The following is a 17,894-nucleotide window of genomic DNA, read 5'->3' as shown; positions in this document are numbered from 1 at the left end:
GGCCCAATTGATGGATTATGACACAATGGGCACAATGGATCACAGGGATGTAGAACGACCCCTGACCTCTCCTGCAAAAGAGCAAGACAGACAGAGTGTAAGAGAAACAACAAACCCCAACTGACATGTCTCTATGTTGATCCTTGGACTTTTTCTCTGGTTATTTTTCTTCTCTTTCTGGTCCTGATATCACTGTTTTGTTTGTTTTTGTGTCTCTGTTATTGTTTAGTGTTTAGCTGTAGTTTGTGGTTGTTTAGCTCCTGTGACCTGCCGGGCCCCTGGCTCCGTGCCTGGTAAGCTCAGTCAGTAATCCGTCCATGGCAATCCAGTTCATATCACAACATCCGAATAGTACACTGCTACTGTGTCACAGCTGGTGCCTGACACCGCATTTGATTTAGATGTTATATAATTATTAATGAGTGATTTGACTTTTGAAAGTCAAATTACACTGAGTGTGTAAGTGTATATCCACCACAAAATGCAATCATTTATAAATTCCTCAAGTTGTGCCTGTGAGCCTCAAGTCCACAGCCTTAAGATACGTGTGAAATTGATCAAAGGTCAAATAGGTCAAACAACTCCTCCACCACCATGATGGTTTCTGGTCCTGTTGATAAACCCTCGCCCTTAGTGTTGGTCTGGGATGGACTGTGATTAATCAAACAAATTTTTTTTGAAAAATAAAAATATTGCAATGTGCATGCATCACTCGAACTCAATAGATATTGTCCTTCTGGATGTTATCTGTAGTTAATGTAAATTGAGCATAAATCTATAAACACAGACAGGCAGCTCTTCCCTTTAACAAAATGGCTGTTCCTACCCCTGGAGCTCAGGGGGGTGATTTGGACAGAGGCAGCCTGTCATGGCATGACTAATGATGGATGATTGCAGTTTAATTACACTCCGAGGGTATCACTTATCTGCGGCTGGCTGGATATGAATCAAGCTTTTCAATAACACACACAGTCGGTGCAATTATGGCAAAATACTGTGTCTTTGTCATTTTTCAATTTGAGTTTTTTTATGTGCTAGTGAAGGACTGCACTCTCACTATCTCTTTATCCCTTTGTTATTTGTCTTTATTCTATGTCCATTGTTTTCGAAGCAGATTATGGCCATTAATCTGGGGAGGGTCTAATTTTAATCTAAATCCTAAATAGAGATGAGAGGCGGACGAGAGGTTGAACCAGTACAAAAACATCCCTCTGAAAATGAATGTCGGTGTCTGCTTACTTTGGACTTACATCCCCCCTCCTCTGTATGGGCTGGGGGGAGAAGGCCTGTGGAGTTGGTCCATATGGCAGAACAGTTGGCACATGTATATGTTTTGAGGTCTTCATGGTGCTTCATGTAGTTTACTGGGATATCACTAACAGCATCCTCTCTTCTGAATACTCAGTGGAGGGTGTGTAATTTGTCCTCTCTCACACCCTTAGTGTCCAGGCTGCCTCCTTATCTGAGAGGTGACATGTACGCACACAGCTAAATGTGCAGTTAGTGTGTGTGTGGATTTGGTGCCTCGGGGAGGACCACCGGAGAGTGATGAGCTGTGTGTGACTGCATGACAGGATGCTGACGAGGTTGACTGAGTTTCAGTGTATGGTCACACGCCAGTTGGAAAATCCCACCCACTCACTCACTCATCTCTCTCTCTCTTCTCTCTCTTTTATAGGTTTTAATCCATCCTCTGTGGCTGCACAGGAGTTGAGTAAACATCCTGCAGAGCCCAGAGCAAAAATGAGATTTTATTTTTTCGGAGTAGGAGGAGGAGGAGGAGGAGGAGGAGGGGGGAGTTCAGAGGCTTTGGTGGCACTGAGGGTGAGAGAGAGAAAGAGAGAGAGCTAGAGAGAGGGAAAGAGGTGCCTGTGTGTTTGTTTCACCTCCTAATCAGTTTTCCTTGGGGATCTATCATCCACTGCAGCAGAGGAGAAGGTAGTGAAGCAGAAAAAGAAGATAGAACAATTCAGCTCCGGCGAAAATCTGCTTCGATCAGGAATTTGAGCCTCATACAAGTAAGAGATTCCTTTTGAGTCAGTCTTTCTATTGGTGGCTGTAGAGCTCACAAGTTATGGATGCAAAATAATGCCGGAGCGTTTCATTTGTTCTCTTATCAAGTCATTTTGATATGAAGTCAGATGAATACAGTAATTCTATTTGAATGTGTGTGATGTGTGATACCATGATATTACAGCCCTCCAATGCCGTTTCACTTATTAGATCTGTCGTACAGCATCACTGACATGTAATTAGATTTAGTGCGCATTTGCCCTAAATGTTAATGCTTGGTTTAATTGTGCAAGAGGGCTGAAACTGCATTAGTCACACAAAATGTCTTTTTAACAGCCTGCAGGATTCCACACAGTACAGAGTGACCGTTTCATGAACAGCAATAAACATTTAATCCTCTATAGTAAAATGATGTCTTTCCCTCCTCTCTCATGCAGCCATCTAGTTGTGTTTTAAAGTATTCACCCTGGAAGGAAAAAAAAACCCTGTCTGTGCCCTGCTCCATATGCATGAGTGCAGCATCTTCTTTCATGTTGCTGTCTCACAGAGATAGCAACATCTCTCTGTGTGTTGTGTATTTCAGCCGGTGGAGGAATTGTAACTGAGCACTACTCAATTTCTGATTCATTATGATTTCTAATGTGGGTCCCTTTTTTTAATAATTTGCACTTGCCTTATTTGCAGCAACTGTCTATCAAAGCAAGTGTCACAGCAAAGATCATTCTGTCCATTTACAGACAGAAATGAAGGCTCAATGGTGTGGAAACCAGCTCGTGAACTGTGCTTACATGTAATCGATCCAAAAGTGGAACGCACAGACATACATGGGGACTTTGATGACCTGTCCTGAGAGATTCTGCTCCTGCCCCAGTTACCATCTCTGAAAAGACACCGTGCTAAAAACTGAGAACAGCAGCTGGAAAACGGACGCCTGGAAACACACATGCGTGACGCAACGGCTCTCTCCCCTGGCCCCAGTGCAAACGAGCTACCGCACAAATTTCACAGTTCACAGGCTTTAATGAGCTGCTGCAGCCTGTCCATCATACTGACTGGAGAGCACCTTACAGCAGACCTATAGCAGTCAGACAGTGACACTACACCAGGCATCTGCAGGATGTTAAGATCGTTTTGTACTAAATCGCTCGAAGGTTATTTGGGGCACATCTGTGATTTTGCATTTGCTCAGTGTTAGAGGAGTTTTAATGAGGACAAAACATGCTGCTTTTGTGCCGAGATGCTACAGTGCAGAGAAATAAAGCAGATAATTCTTTAAGCTACAAGATCACTTCGGAAACTATAGGAGATTATCGCAATAACAAAACCCAAAGATGGATGAAAATGACATGCAAACGGTGAAAGAATGGACATGCACTGATTCTCAGGGTAAAAGAAGAAGACCATTGTGCACTCACTGCAGAGACTCACCATCAGTTTACAAGAGGGTAGGTGACAGCTAATCAAACACAAATGCAGCCTGACCCAGCCCGGTACTCTGGCCTGTGTGCAGCAGCCTGGATCGAAATTGCTCTTGGGCAGCTAAGGAAATATGACCATACATCACCGGCTGCTGATACCTACTTAAACCTCCCCCATTTCTGCCCAAAAGCTGTTTGAAGATTTCCCCTCGAGCTGCAAGGAGCTCACTTGCTCAGCGGTTTAAAAAAAAAAATGTGACCACTTCAGCAAGGAGTGTTTTAAAAAGTTACCTTAAGTTTAAATTGCTGCTGACGGGTGCAGCAGTGACCCCTTCCTTGAGAAGCACAGGAGGAGATTGAGGGAGGCTGCAGATGTGCGGTGGTTGCCGGGAGACTGCTGTAGGTGGGTTATGAAATGCACGGGGAAGGCAGAGGCCAGTCACTCAGCTGGGAGCGTATCTCGTTGTGTAATGGGAAATGACAGTTAAGGGCAAGGAAAGAGGGGAGGAGGAGAGAAAAGAGCAGGAAGGTAATAAAAAGCCGGTACAGATGTTACCAGATGTTGTCTCCATCACTGGTATTACAGTCCCAGTCGTCTTACTATCCTCTCTTATCTCTAGGTGACAGAAATGGACGCCCCTCTCTCCACCCCATGCAACATCCAGATTTGCGAGGTCACCTGTGACTCCTTCCGCATCATGTGGGACATGACCTCGGAGGACACTGCCCGAGCCACGCACTTCTTCATCGACCTGAGCCGCAAAGAGAGCAGGGACCCCAACCGCTTCAAACACAGGGTCTGACCATTTAAAACAGCTACAAATGCAGTCTGCTCCCTGCTGTGTTGACTGTGCTCATTTTCCAAATTCCCACCAATCAAATTACAGCATGTGATTGGCTGAGGAGTCCACCCTGTACTTTATTCCACCTTAAAATAAAGCCTAAAGGTTCAGTGTGTAAGATGTAGGTGAAGGGAATCTAACCCAGGAATTGAATATTTAATAATCCTAGTGATGTTTTCACTAATGTGTAATCATCTAAATCGTACAAATTGTTGTTTACGTTCCCTAGAATGGACCCTTTATATTATATTGTCAATACTTTATATTGACATTGGGGGTGGGTCGTCTCTTCGGAGGCCGCCATGTTTTTTACAGTAGCCCAGACTGGACAAACTAAACACCTTTTGAGTTTTTATGACAACTGAAGGCTACCACAGGTTCTCTTTCATGTTTGGAAGGGGAGGGTGAGGTGAGTTGCAAAATGTAACTTCACCTCTAGATGCCACAAAATTCTACACACTGAATCTTTAAATTAGACAGGGCTATTTGAATTTTTATTCAGTTCTGCTTGGATTAACAGTTTTACTGCTTCATAGAAAACCCTGGTTGCACCCTTTCAGTCACTTCCAATACAGGCACAAAATGAAAATGAGTGCAGTCAACAGCTTCGGGCCAGTGACTCAGTTGTACATTGTTTCCTCATAGAGTGGACAAAAGCTGACAAGTTCAGCTGCAGCACAAAACTGTTTTCATGTTAATTACTCTCTATGCACACCACTAAATTCAGTACGAAAGGTGAAAAAGAGACAATCTGTAATAGATAGTTTATCTCTTTTTAAATAAACGTGTTTCTCTGGGGACTATCAATCACAGAAACGCTGAGAGGAGATGCTTTGTACCGAATTTTGCTGCCAGCTACTTTTCAGCTGCAGTCGTTGGATCTGCAGATGAACTGAACCTCTTACATGAACCACACATACAGTATTTTCCAATTACCATATAGATGTCTGACTATTTTTAGCCCCGCTAGCTACTATGCCTAATAATAACTCTGGGGATTGCGAAGTCGGTCAGTTCACTCCAATAAGATAAAATATCCCAACAACTAATGGAGGGATTGAGATGAAATTGCATATTTTTGACCCCAGCAGATGAATCCTACTGACGTCAGTAATCCTCTGACTTTACCTCGAACCACCATTAAGTTGACATTTAGTGAAATTGTTTATGTATTCTTGGATGATGGACTGCCATGACATTTAAACACTGTCATCCCTTTGGATAAATTAGTCACCTTGGTTATTCTCTGATTCGTCATTTATTATCTATCATGATTAATCAATTATAACTGCTTATCACCAGCATGTTAGCATTTTCATTATGTGCATGTTAGCGCGCTTCGGTTAGCATTTAGGTCAAAGCACCACTGTGCCAAAGTAGCTAGCAAGGCTAACACATTTTACATAATTTTGGAAAGGAAAGGCTTTATGCACATTGATGTTAGTAATGCAATTAGTATTTCAGTGAATAATTTGATATGATGATGAAGTCAGCTCCTGTAGCTGAATTGTAACATTTATTTCAGATGCACAACACTGACTGTAATTATGGCTCATTACATTCAACAGCTGAAAACTGGTTTTGTGAAGTCAAGGCAGGTGTAGGACTGAGTGAGCTGTTCCTGAATGGATGATAGGCTCTCTCTATGTTTCTCTCTCTCTCTCTCTGATACACAAAGTGGCACAAACAAACTTGCATCAGAGATGTTACCATGGATATATGGGCCTCTGAGTCCGTTGTAATTAGCTGCGCTTCTAAGAGGCCTTGGTCAAAACAAAGCCGCTGATTTGATTAGATGTATCCTAGTTACTGCAGCTTGGGTTTGAAGTGGAATATCAGGCTAATCAGGCAAAGTTTATGGAGGGAAATAGTTGAATTAACAATCGCATTTACATTTGCTTTGAAATGGAAATGAAAACCACTGCAGTATGTTAAACCCTAGCATCCTGTCCCCGGTGTCAAGTCTTTTCTTGCTTTTTGCTCCAGGATGTGCCAACCAAGCTTGTGGCCAAGGCCGTTCCTCTCCCCATGGCAGTGAGGGGACACTGGTTCCTCAGCCCTCGGACAGAGTACTGCGTTGCTGTTCAAACTGCTGTCCGTCAGCCAGACGGTGACTACCTGGTGTCAGAGTGGAGCCAGGTGGTGGAGTTCTGCACTGGAGGTAAGTCACAGCATGTGTGACAGCTAAGGTAACCCTGATAAAAGGTATGCAGTGGGATATGGAGCAATACAAGAAAAGGACAAGAAGTACAGTGCACAGAAATGGCATAATAACAATCCTTTCTGAGCACTGGGTAGTCATTAGCATTTGAAAGAGGTGCAGACTTTTATGTGATTACACAGTTCTTACCCACTTTGCAGACTATGCCATGGAACACCTACAGCAGCTTCTTGACAAGGCAAAAGGCTCCGCAGGGAGGCTGCTGAAATTCTCTGTGTTCTATCGCAACCAGCACACCGAATACTTTGACTACGTCAGGTCAGTGCTGCATTCTTTTCTCTCTATTGTAAAACTAAAGCCATGCCTGCAGCAATTAAGTGTAATGCTGTTTTTCTCTTCACGTCTTGGATTAGGAGGGAATGTGGAGGACTAATGCGTCCAGCTCTGAAAGACAACAGTGGGAGTCACGGTTCTCCCATAAATGCCAAACTACAGGGAGTCTTCTTCAGCTGCAACACAGAGTTTGACACAGGCCTACCTCCCAAAGACTCCCCTTATGGCCCGCTGCGTTACCAGATCCCAGCTGGACACCTGCTGAACCCTGACATCTGTCTGTACTTTGCAGACTTCTACTGTATGTACACAGCCTACCATTATGTGGTGTTGGTGCTAGCCCCTGTTGGCTCAGAGGGAGATACCTTCTGTCGCACCCGCCTCCCCATGCTGGACTTGGCTTCCAACCCCTTCCTGACATACACTGCCCCCCAGAGGGAAGGGGAAGAGCCTCTGTTCTGCCACTCCAGCGATGTCATCCTCGAGGTGCTTTTCACAGAGCCGGTTCATTTGGATCAGGGCAGCGTGGAGCAGATCAGCGGACATCACCAGCTGATGAGTCTGACCACAGCCAATGCCAAGAAAGACCCAAGCTGCAAAGTGTGCAACATTAGCGTGGGACGCTGAGGAGGATGTGAGACAGAGCTGGGAGTGTGTGAGCCTACAATGCTGAAAGACAGAGTTTTGCACAGGACGAAACAGTCGAGTTCATTGTGTGTAGGTTAGAAAACAGAGGAAACAGCCCACCTCTCGGGGTGTGTGCATGCTGCTTTCCTTCTTCCCTCCTACCTGGATTAGAATAGTGAGTAACTTCCAGTGTGTCACAGGAATTTGTCATGATCACAGATGGAAATAGAGAAAACTTCCACCCGTGACTGCTGAACAAATCATAATTGAAAAACTAAACTAAAAATGATAGGCTTCAGAATAATGGAGAAAATCTGTGATCCTTGTTTGTGAGAGTCATCTGTCCTCTCTGGTGTTTTTATGGCATTTCCTACCTTTCGTTTACATATTCTTTCCTGTGTTCGATTTCATTTTTCCCTATGCTGGACGACTAGTTTCATGAATTTATTTTATTTTGATACAGCCCACAAGTTCAAATGCACAAAGCGTGCCCCTTTTATAAGAAAGTGGCTTTAAACATAGAAATCATAAAAAACGTTTGACTACTGCTGCTTCTTGTGATGCTCAGTGAAGTCACTGCCAGACTTTTTTGTCTTTTAAAAAGCCTTATAGTCAAATATCTAAACATTAAGTACTTGAATCCTTCCTTAAAAGCTAATCGAAGAGTTAAAATTGATGAATTAACTGTTCTCCTGCCCTGCAATTTGCTGGCAACCTGTCCAGGGTGTACCCCGCCTCTCCCCTACTGTCAACTGGGATTGGCTCCAGCTCCCATCACAACCAGCAAAAGATAAGAGATTAAGATAATGGATTGATGGATTGTAATCCTTAAAGACACTGTGGGATCTATGAAGCGAAGCAGTGCCAAGCTTGATGCAGTTGTATTTACAAGTTACAGCCCTAAATGCACTTGTACTAATCGCTGTAAACAATGAACTCAAATTGTCCAAAAAGAGCCCAATGTCTAAATGTTGCAGTGTGACAGTGAAAGTAGGGCGATTCATTGTGTTGGGGTTTTGAACACCATAGAGAAAGATAATGGTGACGATGCCAACACAGTGTGCCCTGCCATCAGTCTCTGACAGTAAGCCTCAGCTCTATAAACAGGACCGAGCTAAGATTAGCTTCTCTCGTGTTTCTGTTTGTCGGTCCACGATTATCTTTGACCTATGTGGGAATCCCAACATCCCAAACATGTGAAAAGGGATCCACTCCCTCGTGCACTTGGGCTGAGGAGTTGCCAACATGTAGGAAACGACAATAGAGTGCCCCCGAAGAACAAGGTTACCTAGTTGTGGATGAAATGTGAGAGAGAGCTGGGAGAGAAAATTTAGTTTTTAAGTTTATGAAAATATAAGATTCAATTCAGTGTGATGCAAATGGAATAAAAACTCTCCACCTTATTTTTATCCAGAACAGATGTATTATGTATGATGAAAAAAATAATATTTTTATAAGTTCAGTAAGTCATGCCCTTTCACTTAGACCCTTCCCACAACAGAGATGTGAGCTCACACACACTGCAATGCTGTAATTCTGTCCATCGTTATTGTCCCAAAAAGGTTTGCTCTGCCCTCCAGGTGAATAACATAAACAGAACTCTATCTTCCTTTTGGCATCCAGCACTTTAGGAATGGCAATGTCAAATTCAAAGATGTCCGTCTGTGGTCCTCCGAATCGTTTCTGCAGGTACGTACAGGGCACATCTTTGTAGCTCTGCCAGGAGTCAAAGGTGATGCGCACACGCACGTCCTTCTGGAAGCTGAGGTTCCTGACTCGGACGGTACCTTGGAGGGCCTGTTCTGTGACGCTGCAGTTGTCCAGGGTAACCATGCTCTCTGCCAGCTTGGCGCGGAAGGCCCTGAAATCTGCAGAGGGTTGTGGGAAGCCCAACTTGAGCTGTGTCCCTGGGCAGCACGTGCTGACGGTGCAGCTGTAGCTGTTCGCTGTCATGCTTCCCATGTCAGGCAGTGACGGCAGTAGGTTGAGGTCGGACTGCTCCTCTTCATCGGAAAACTCTCGCACAGCTGTCAGGGACAATCCTCTTGAGTCAGCGAAAACCACATGTTTATTCTTAATTGGGATCAAAACCTCATCGTCGAAGTCGTCGTCCAGAAAGAACGAGAAAGGGAGGGCTGGGTAAGCTTGACTCAGGATGTCAGAGGGCAGCTGATCTGACACCTGAGCACGGAGGCACGGCCGCTGAGGTTTCAGGATGGGAACCCAAACGTGAGGACACAGTTGTTTACGCTGGTTCAAGCACAGCCTGACGGCAATCTCCACAAGTCCGGCTGACTGGGCCATTGACCCGAAGCCAACCACTGGCAGGACACTTGCAAAGGACAAAAAAAAAAAAATGGTTTCAATAAAGACTGCAGCTTTGATGATTACAATTCACCCTCACTCAAACAAATTGAGAAAATGATGAAAGATAATGCAACAGGCACACTTATTATGGCTTACTTTGTATCAGAGATCTCCATGCTGGTGGTCGAGGCTGAATTATGGAAATATTATCCTCAATGTTTGTCTGGAGTTCTAGTGTGGTGGCAATTTCTGTGAATCAAGCACAAAGTTAAACACTTAGTCCAGCATCTGCAGATGGACTCACAGCACAATCACCAGAATGACATGTACAATGAGCAAAGAACAGAGGAAAGCCCTGTGATCTTATAACCCCCCCTATGCACATGCTGTATCACATACACAAATTAAAACATTTCCATTACACTGGAAAATAGAACAACAGTATTTTAACTAATCCAAATCACTGCTGTGACACATTGAAATAGTCTCACTTAATTGAAAATCTTACTTACACACATGAACAGCAGGTGGTCGTCTGTAGTCTCACTCATCCCCACAGGAGAGTCTGGCAGTGTCCTATATACACTACCTCACTTGTCAAGTCATGTTGCTTACTCCTCCCCCTTCACTCTCCTGACCAATCAGCTGAATGTTGTGGTTTTGTGCTCATCCTGTTTCAGCTCAGCATAGAACGATTTGAGCTCATGTACAGCAGCAGCCCTTGTTTTTAATTTTGCCATGCTTTCATTGTATGTAGCTTAGTTCAGTTTGACTGTCACTACATGAAAATGTTATTGCACCAGTGTTTTCTGTAAAGATTTATGTGAATTTATGTCTTTGTACAGTCACCTCAGATGTGTCATCCACTGAGCTAAAACCACATACAGGTGTACTGTACTGAGCGTGTGGTCTACATGTAATTCTACCCTGTGGAAACTATTCCAGTCATCCTGGGCTCTATTCTCAGACATGTCAATAGAGACAGATCCAAGTTCACTGCTGGTTCGCTTGTGTCCTGAAGGGATCGCTGTCCCGCAATCCATAAACATGTTTGACGCATAAGGAAGAGCCGGATTACAAACGATCTTCAGCATGCCAGTCAGCTAACGGAGGAAGCCATTCAAGAATTGAGCCAAGTACGTGCATACATATCAAGTTACATGAAACGCACCTGCTATAATGCAGAGATGTATTTGGACACCAAATTCAAGGACATTTGAATGATTTAAACCTAAGACTTTTTATGAGAGAGGTTATTGGCCACGATTTGACTTTCTGCCATTGCACAAAGACAACAAGAGATCTTACAGAGGTTTAATAATTAAGTTGATTGCTGTGCTGGATGAATAATAAACTGAAATACTCTCATAACCATTCAATCATTCACATTTTTAAGATTTTATTCTTTTAAATCCACATCTTTAACTATTTCCAAGGTCAATGTGAACACTGCTTTCAATTTCCAGCATTTTAATACAAATAGGAGCCTTCGTGTGCTCTAAATACCTCATCTCTCCACAGAGTTTTAGGATTTGATATTAGCTAGATCTGCAAATCAAGATGATGACTGACTGTTGACGCTGTTTAGTTCAGTGCAGGCAAAAAATAGGCACTGACTGCTCCCTCTGAAATCCTTACATAACAAAGCTATTAAAACAATCTCAGAGAAGACAATGTTCCACACATCCTCTCAGGGTGAGACTACAGAGACACAATCTAAAGAAACTTCAATGCTGTGTAGCAGAGCAGCGCTGAAAGGCAGATAAAACCGGATCCGGTAGTCAAGGTGAAAAGATGCATGAGAGTTAGGAAAGAACAACATCAATAGGAATACAATTATTTATAATGATAGTTTACATAAGTGTGAATATCACCAAAATGAAAAAAAATCTTTCAAATATACACGCAAATTAATATCTGCACCAGGGAGTGATAGGCACTGTGATGCCAAGGTGAAATTTCCCCTTCAGGTCATTTGATGTGTCCTGTTATTGAGCAGCAAAGGAAAAAATCCAATAATCTGCATCTGCATGTAGAATCAAAGGAATGATGACAAGTAGATTTGATAGTCTTTACAGGTCGCATAAACACCAACACACCAGAATGCATTATACTGTAGAAATCTAATTGAACTTATGTTGTGTAATGATTTTTTAAAAAAGGCCATGAATAACACCACAGCACTGCAAACGCTGGTTCTGTAAACCGGGTTCATTCCCAGCCTTCACTTCTCATTAGTGGTGATCTTATATTTGGCAGGAATAGTTTCCACTGGGTTACATCTCCTGAAGCCATGGTGCCACAACTTGGGTGTTTTCAAGGACAAGTGATCTCTGCAGGTTCATGATCACCTGGAGCCATCCACACCAACACACAGACCTGGAACAGAAAAATCACTGTGTGTTAAGTTAAAAGCAAATTCTGCAATTCATTTAATTTATTTATATGTATGTATTTATACATCTCAGACTGTTTTACAGATATATCCATTTTTTTATATTTGATTCATTTATTCAATTATTTACTTTCTCAGAATTGTTTTCACATATAGTATTCTCTTTATCACATATCTTTTAGCATTTGATTGTTTTATCTTTATCATTTTCATATCTCTCTTAGCATATGATTGTTTTATCTTTATCATCTTATAAGCCTTTGTTGATTTTCTCATTTCAAATATGAGATTCACAATAACGTTTCCTCGGTTCTTGTTTATATTGTCTTGATCTGTGTATTTAAAACTGGTCACTACAGTACACGGTGCAGTAACTACATCACCTTAAATGTCCCCTTTGCTCACACTAAGCTGAGGGGTTACACACCTTTTAAATTGAATGAGCTGCAATCTGTCCATCAACTGAAGTCTTACATTCCCCTTAGTGATTTAAAATCTGGTGATTTTCATGATTCTTGTAAATGTTTTAATTAAGTTCTTGTTGTGCTTCTTTTATTTATCAACTCTTTGTTGTGTTGTATTTATTTTCTGATTTTAAATGCCTCTTACTCCCAGGTTTTTCTTGAAAAAATAAATGGATGGGGTGGTTAAACAAGTGGGGGGGTATCGATTTTATTGCTATTGCTAAGCACTATTGCTATTGCTAAGCACTCTGTGTTATATTGTATATAAATAAAGTCTGACTGCTAAGATATGTGAGATGACAAGTCTGACACATTGTAAACATTCCTAAAAAAAGGTTTTCTTTCTTACTCTGTTGCCAAGAGACAATGAACGCTGCAAAAACAAGTGAGATCTAAAAATACATCCAGATGTCACAGCAAAGCAGTAGCTTATGTAAGATCTGCAGAAATTAATTAGCAGACGTCTGTACAAGAGGGTGTGAGGGCAGTGTTGAGATAATGAGAAAGATGAAACCGTAACACTTGCCGTTACTTACCTCCACATTCAAATCAACTGCACAGCTCCACTCGAAACAAGTGGTGCTATAGTTCGATACCGCATCAGGTGCTGAGAGCCCTCTTCAAGATCCACAACATATTCTCTGATAGAAGAGATGGAGCAGAGATAATATCAGTGGTTTTAGTATCTATGCAGAAACATGGAACAGTACTGAATGTGAAAGGGTAACACTGCCACCTACTGGGGTTTTAAAACAGTGACAAGGAGTCAAGTGACTAAAGTACCTCTGATCGTCTGTTTCAGGCTCGACCAAGATGTTTTCCTGTCGCTCTTTCACCCGCAGAAACACAAAGGAGTCTAAGCAGGGCTGAGGCACTGGGGTTACATAAGAATACATGGGACTTAATGTCACAGTCAGTGAAAATATCAGAGCAAATGCCACCATCTGTCGGTGCATGCATATAGCAGCATTTCAGGTATTAGGTCATGTCAGAACAAATAGCGATAGAGCCTGTGTTAAAACTAAGAGTGATTTTTACCTGCTTTGATCATATCCACCGTCTGTAGGTTGGGGGGCATGCGCTTCAGTGCCACAGCCTTCAGATAGGTTTCTGTGTTTGCTAAATACCTGCATGACAGACAAGAGTTTTAAATCTCAGGCTACATCACATGCAGTTTGAAATGTTCTTTAAAATGAAAACTATCTACATCCAGACAAGCTTTGTTTAGCTCCATATCGTAAAGAATCTCGAATCAGGAAGCGAATGAGTGTGGCTGTGTCATCATTTCCAAAATGTCTCCGTTTCTGCCCATCAAGACTAAAATGCAGACCAAGCATTTTAAAGTAAAACTGGGCCAGCAGCGTTTCCAAATTTCTTTGTTTTTCTCTGAGTAGTGGCAATGGCAGGTGTAAACGAAGCAACACCGGTCCCTTTTAAAACTAAAATGTAGTTGTGTGGATGAAGCCACAAGTATCACAACACAGCAGTAACTTACACAAACAGCTCTGACATTGTCCTGCTATACTCACTCTTTGGCAAAGGCAAACTCCTCGGGTGAGAGCAGAGAGGGATCCCCCTCGCCTCGAGACTTTTCTCTCTCCAGGACATGCGGGAAAAACTTCTCAATCTTTACATGAGAAAAACATTAAAAGGAAATCTTGTCAACAAACCTGAGTGAAATGAGTTTTTATTTTGCACGCTGTATTGTTGATGTGACTGACCTTCTGCAGACGAGAGCGCAGGTAGCTGCTCAGAACAAAGCGGATCCTATCTATCTCCATGCGATGGATACTGGCCTTGGCGTCACCTTTCTTCACCCGCTGCAAGTTGGCTTCCTATTGACATGAACATCACCACCATTTTATTCATGATGACTGACAATGACAAGAAAAGCAACAACGTTCACTGGTTAAACTATTTGATTATTATTATGAACGAATAAAGAAGTAAGATCAACTTCTGTCCCCGCAGCTGGATCTGCCATAGGTGTTCCAAACAATAGCAGTAATACAAGTCAGTAACCTAAGTCACGTTGAAATATGTGTTAGTTACTCAGCATGGTAATGCAAACCAATTAGTGCAGTAATATTTTCAGCTTCTCAAATGTGAGGACTATGTTTTGTTTCACCCAATTCACCATATTTCACATTTATGCCTAAAGTTAAACACTCAGAGTGAAGATTTCCACCGAGGCAAACAACAATCAACATGTGCCACACTTTGAAGAATAAAAACCTCAAAGTAAATAAGATTTTGTAATGCTCTCACTCAAAAATTGAAATAGGACCTTGTTACTTTAATCAGGTTCATGCACTCAAGCCCTCCTCGGCTTACAATAGCTTCCTATCGGTGTGCTTGACGACACCTTCATGGCGCGACAAAAGTCAAGGATCTAAAATGTTTACAATATGGGAACAAAAGAAAATAGACGCCACCCTGTTTCTTTCCCCCTTCCACTGGGAGCAGTACCAGCAGCAAAATGAGGGCCAGGGAAATTGAATTCGTTATCACTACGCCTGGCAATCTATTGGATTCAAGAGTAGAGGAGAAGACTGAGAGCAGACGTTTCACAGAAGCAGAGTAAGAGTGAGGAGAAGAACTGAAGCTGGAAATGTGAGCACGAGCAGGGTATATGTGAGTGCAAGCCCAGGGCTTTGAGAGTGAGCGTTACAGAATGTGAACGTGTAATCAATCAGTCCTGCTCTCAAACTGAAATGGCCCAAACTTAAATAAAAATCAGATCTGCCCGGAACATTGAAGGAGTCCTTCCCTGGTCCTCATCCCTCCGTCAGGTGAGGTGCAGGTTGATTTTACTAATCTTACATAATACAGCTGACAAATGAACAGACATGGGTGAAAAATAAAGTTAATTTCATCCAGGGCTGTACTGTGCCGAAGATACAATTTGAAGTATATTATCAAAGTACTTTAATTTCAGTCAACACTACAGCACTCACAGATATTGTTTTGTCTAAGTACATTTAGCTCCAATGTTTGTGTACAGCATGTTTACAGTGCAGTATTAATACTTGTATTGACGCAAAGGACGTGAATACTTTCTCCACCACTGCAGCGTCATCTGGTGTGATGTCAGTACAGTTACACGGAGCTGTGGTGCACGCTGTATCGGCTGTGTGCTGCCATGTAGGACGAGTGTCTGTGAACATAGAGTGACGATCAGCTGCTCCATTTACCATGTGAGTGAGCTGCTCCATCACACACTCCACCACCTCCGACCTGTTCTCCATCAGCTCCGGGGAGAACTTCTCATTCAGCCAGGCCTGCGACAGGTTGAGACGGGAGCATGAGGACCGAGGAGACAAGCTAACCGGAGACAGAAGAGTGTGTCTGCGGCTCCACCGTGTTCACATCAGCTCACCTCCTCCAGTTTGACGATCAGCTCCGCCGGGGTCATCACATCCTCCTGACTGTCATCATGGCTGCCGTCGTCTGACAGAGCGTCCGACATCGTTCACCGAGTAAAAACAAAGCACACAGAGCTCAACAGAAACTAAACATGTGCATTTACATTAGAGCTAAAGTTTCAAACCACCGGGGCTGACTGAGTTAGAATAGTTTAGCTCAGAAGACAAGTCACGAGGCGGCGTGTTTATCTCTGGACTTCTTGTGTGTTGGCGCCACTCTGACGGTAGTCTCGCGATATTTGGTACAACACGTATTTTCCCTGCGCTTAGTCTTGAAGGCGAGGTTTCCCCACAGGTTGGACGACCAGTGTGTAAAACCAACGCCTTATACGATTACATTACTGTCTTTAGATATATTAAGGCTAGTGTTGTTATCATGGTTGATGTAGTGTTCGGCCTTTTCCACTGCAGGAGGCGAGATTGTAACACTGTCAAGGTAAAGCAGTGCTTCCTGACAGTCTAAATGCAGGGACATGATGTTTCCCATTAGTGCAATGAACACAATGAAAGCAAGTATATAAGGAGACCCTGATGTGCCAAGATATTTTTTTATCTTGTGCACACAAGATAAATGCTGATCAACAATAATTGTTGTTTTTAATCACAGACCACGATTACTGACTTGGATTTTCATCTGTAAATACTTTTTAATTGTGAATTTGAACATCCCAACATAGGCCTATAAAATAAGATAAGATAAGATAAGAAGTCCTTTATTAGTCCCGCAATGGGGAAATTTGCAATGTTACAGCAGCAGAAGAAAACACATAAGTAGCATGCAGTACTTGGGTGAAGGAGTATAAAGAAATAGAAATAAACAACAATATATAGAAAAAATATATAAATGTGATTAAACCGGTATATACAGTGTAAAGCAATATATTATGTTTCAGAATATGTACAGTAAATGGATTGCACATAACGGTTTATATTGCACAGAAATTTGTACAAATTTTTATAGCCCACTTTTCAAATGCAGCAGCTTGACCTGCCACTGACCTGCGTACAGTATTATACAGTGGTTGCTGTGACTGGACAGCAGACACTATGCAGCTGAGCTAATAGGGAAAGGCTGAATCTGGGCGATAGCTCTGTATTTGTCTCAAGGTTCGTACCCATGTGTCGGGTCACCCATTAAAGGTTCAGTGTGTAGAGTTTAGTGACATCTAGTGGTGAAGTTGCATGTTGCAGTTGAATAACCCTCACCTCATCCTCCACTTCCAAACATGAAAGAGAACCTGTGGCAGCCTTCAGCTGTCATAAAAACTCAAAGGTGTTAGTTTGTCCGGTCTGAGCTACTGTAAAAAACATGGCGGCCTCCGTAGAGAGGACTTGCTTCCCATGTAAATATTAAGTATTTTAATACAAAGTGCTCATTCTAGGATAAAGAAAGCCACAATTCGTACAATTTAGATGAAACAAACTAGTGGACACATCACTAGGATTATTGTAAAAATTTCTGCCAATAGATCCCTTTCACTAAATCTTACACAATGGACCTTTAAGGCCTGATCATCCAGAGTATGGAATAAGGAGTTGAGGGATGGTTCAGATGCTGTTGAGTCACGCAATAGGGTTATGGTTTCTAGAAATAATAACAAATGGAAATAATTAAAGAATCACATTTGTAAACATTTTGACTCCACCCAAATGCAGTAAGATGCATAATGTGCAATAATGAGTGCAAATACGTGAGACTCCAATAATCAAGATCAGAGGAGTAATCAAATGGCCATTCTACACTATCACAGCAATTCAAACACTCATATGAGAAACTCAGATACATTTAAACTGTGGTAAGTTAATGCTAATGTTGATAAAACATTTATTAATGATGTGTGTTAAATCCTTCAGAAGGCTTTACTATGAAAACCTTTGGCCATGATGTGTCCAGTCTCAGTTAGCAAAC

General features: G+C 42.3%; 3 protein-coding genes across 4 annotated transcripts; 1 reads left to right on the top strand and 2 right to left on the bottom strand.

The window, feature by feature from the left end:
- Positions 1 to 1,799: 1,799 nt before the first annotated feature.
- Positions 1,800 to 12,751, top strand: LOC118115121 (phytanoyl-CoA hydroxylase-interacting protein). Its single transcript, XM_035166103.2, has 5 exons — positions 1,800 to 2,018; positions 4,052 to 4,228; positions 6,260 to 6,434; positions 6,635 to 6,752; positions 6,848 to 12,751. Exons 2-5 carry the CDS (start codon positions 4,061 to 4,063, stop codon positions 7,392 to 7,394), a joined length of 1,008 nt encoding a protein of 335 aa, XP_035021994.1. The 5' UTR covers positions 1,800 to 2,018; positions 4,052 to 4,060; the 3' UTR covers positions 7,395 to 12,751.
- On the bottom strand, positions 8,862 to 10,355 carry ppp1r3c2b (protein phosphatase 1 regulatory subunit 3C2, duplicate b). Its single transcript, XM_035166100.2, has 3 exons — positions 10,214 to 10,355; positions 9,858 to 9,950; positions 8,862 to 9,726 (listed from the first exon to the last, which is right to left on the bottom strand). The coding sequence occupies exons 2-3, from the start codon at positions 9,875 to 9,877 to the stop codon at positions 8,862 to 8,864; spliced, it is 885 nt and encodes a 294-aa protein (XP_035021991.1). The 5' UTR covers positions 9,878 to 9,950; positions 10,214 to 10,355.
- gins4 (GINS complex subunit 4 (Sld5 homolog)) lies at positions 11,527 to 16,631 on the bottom strand. 2 transcript variants are annotated; one of them, XM_035166101.2, is made up of 8 exons: positions 15,940 to 16,602; positions 15,755 to 15,841; positions 14,282 to 14,395; positions 14,090 to 14,187; positions 13,599 to 13,687; positions 13,344 to 13,434; positions 13,097 to 13,201; positions 11,527 to 12,080 (listed from the first exon to the last, which is right to left on the bottom strand). In XM_035166101.2, the coding sequence occupies exons 1-7, from the start codon at positions 16,027 to 16,029 to the stop codon at positions 13,105 to 13,107; spliced, it is 666 nt and encodes a 221-aa protein (XP_035021992.1). In that variant the 5' UTR covers positions 16,030 to 16,602; the 3' UTR covers positions 11,527 to 12,080; positions 13,097 to 13,104. The 2 variants fall into 2 exon arrangements, with proteins under 2 accessions (XP_035021992.1, XP_035021993.1); XM_035166102.2 differs by lacking the exon at positions 15,755 to 15,841 and having other exon boundaries at positions 15,940 to 16,631.
- Positions 16,632 to 17,894: the final 1,263 nt, after the last annotated feature.

This window comes from Hippoglossus stenolepis, chromosome 9 (genome assembly GCF_022539355.2).
Source record: "Hippoglossus stenolepis isolate QCI-W04-F060 chromosome 9, HSTE1.2, whole genome shotgun sequence".
Taxonomy (NCBI): domain Eukaryota; kingdom Metazoa; phylum Chordata; class Actinopteri; order Pleuronectiformes; family Pleuronectidae; genus Hippoglossus; species Hippoglossus stenolepis.
The sequence above is the reverse complement of the archived record's forward strand: the minus strand, read 5'-3'. Positions and strand labels throughout refer to the sequence as shown.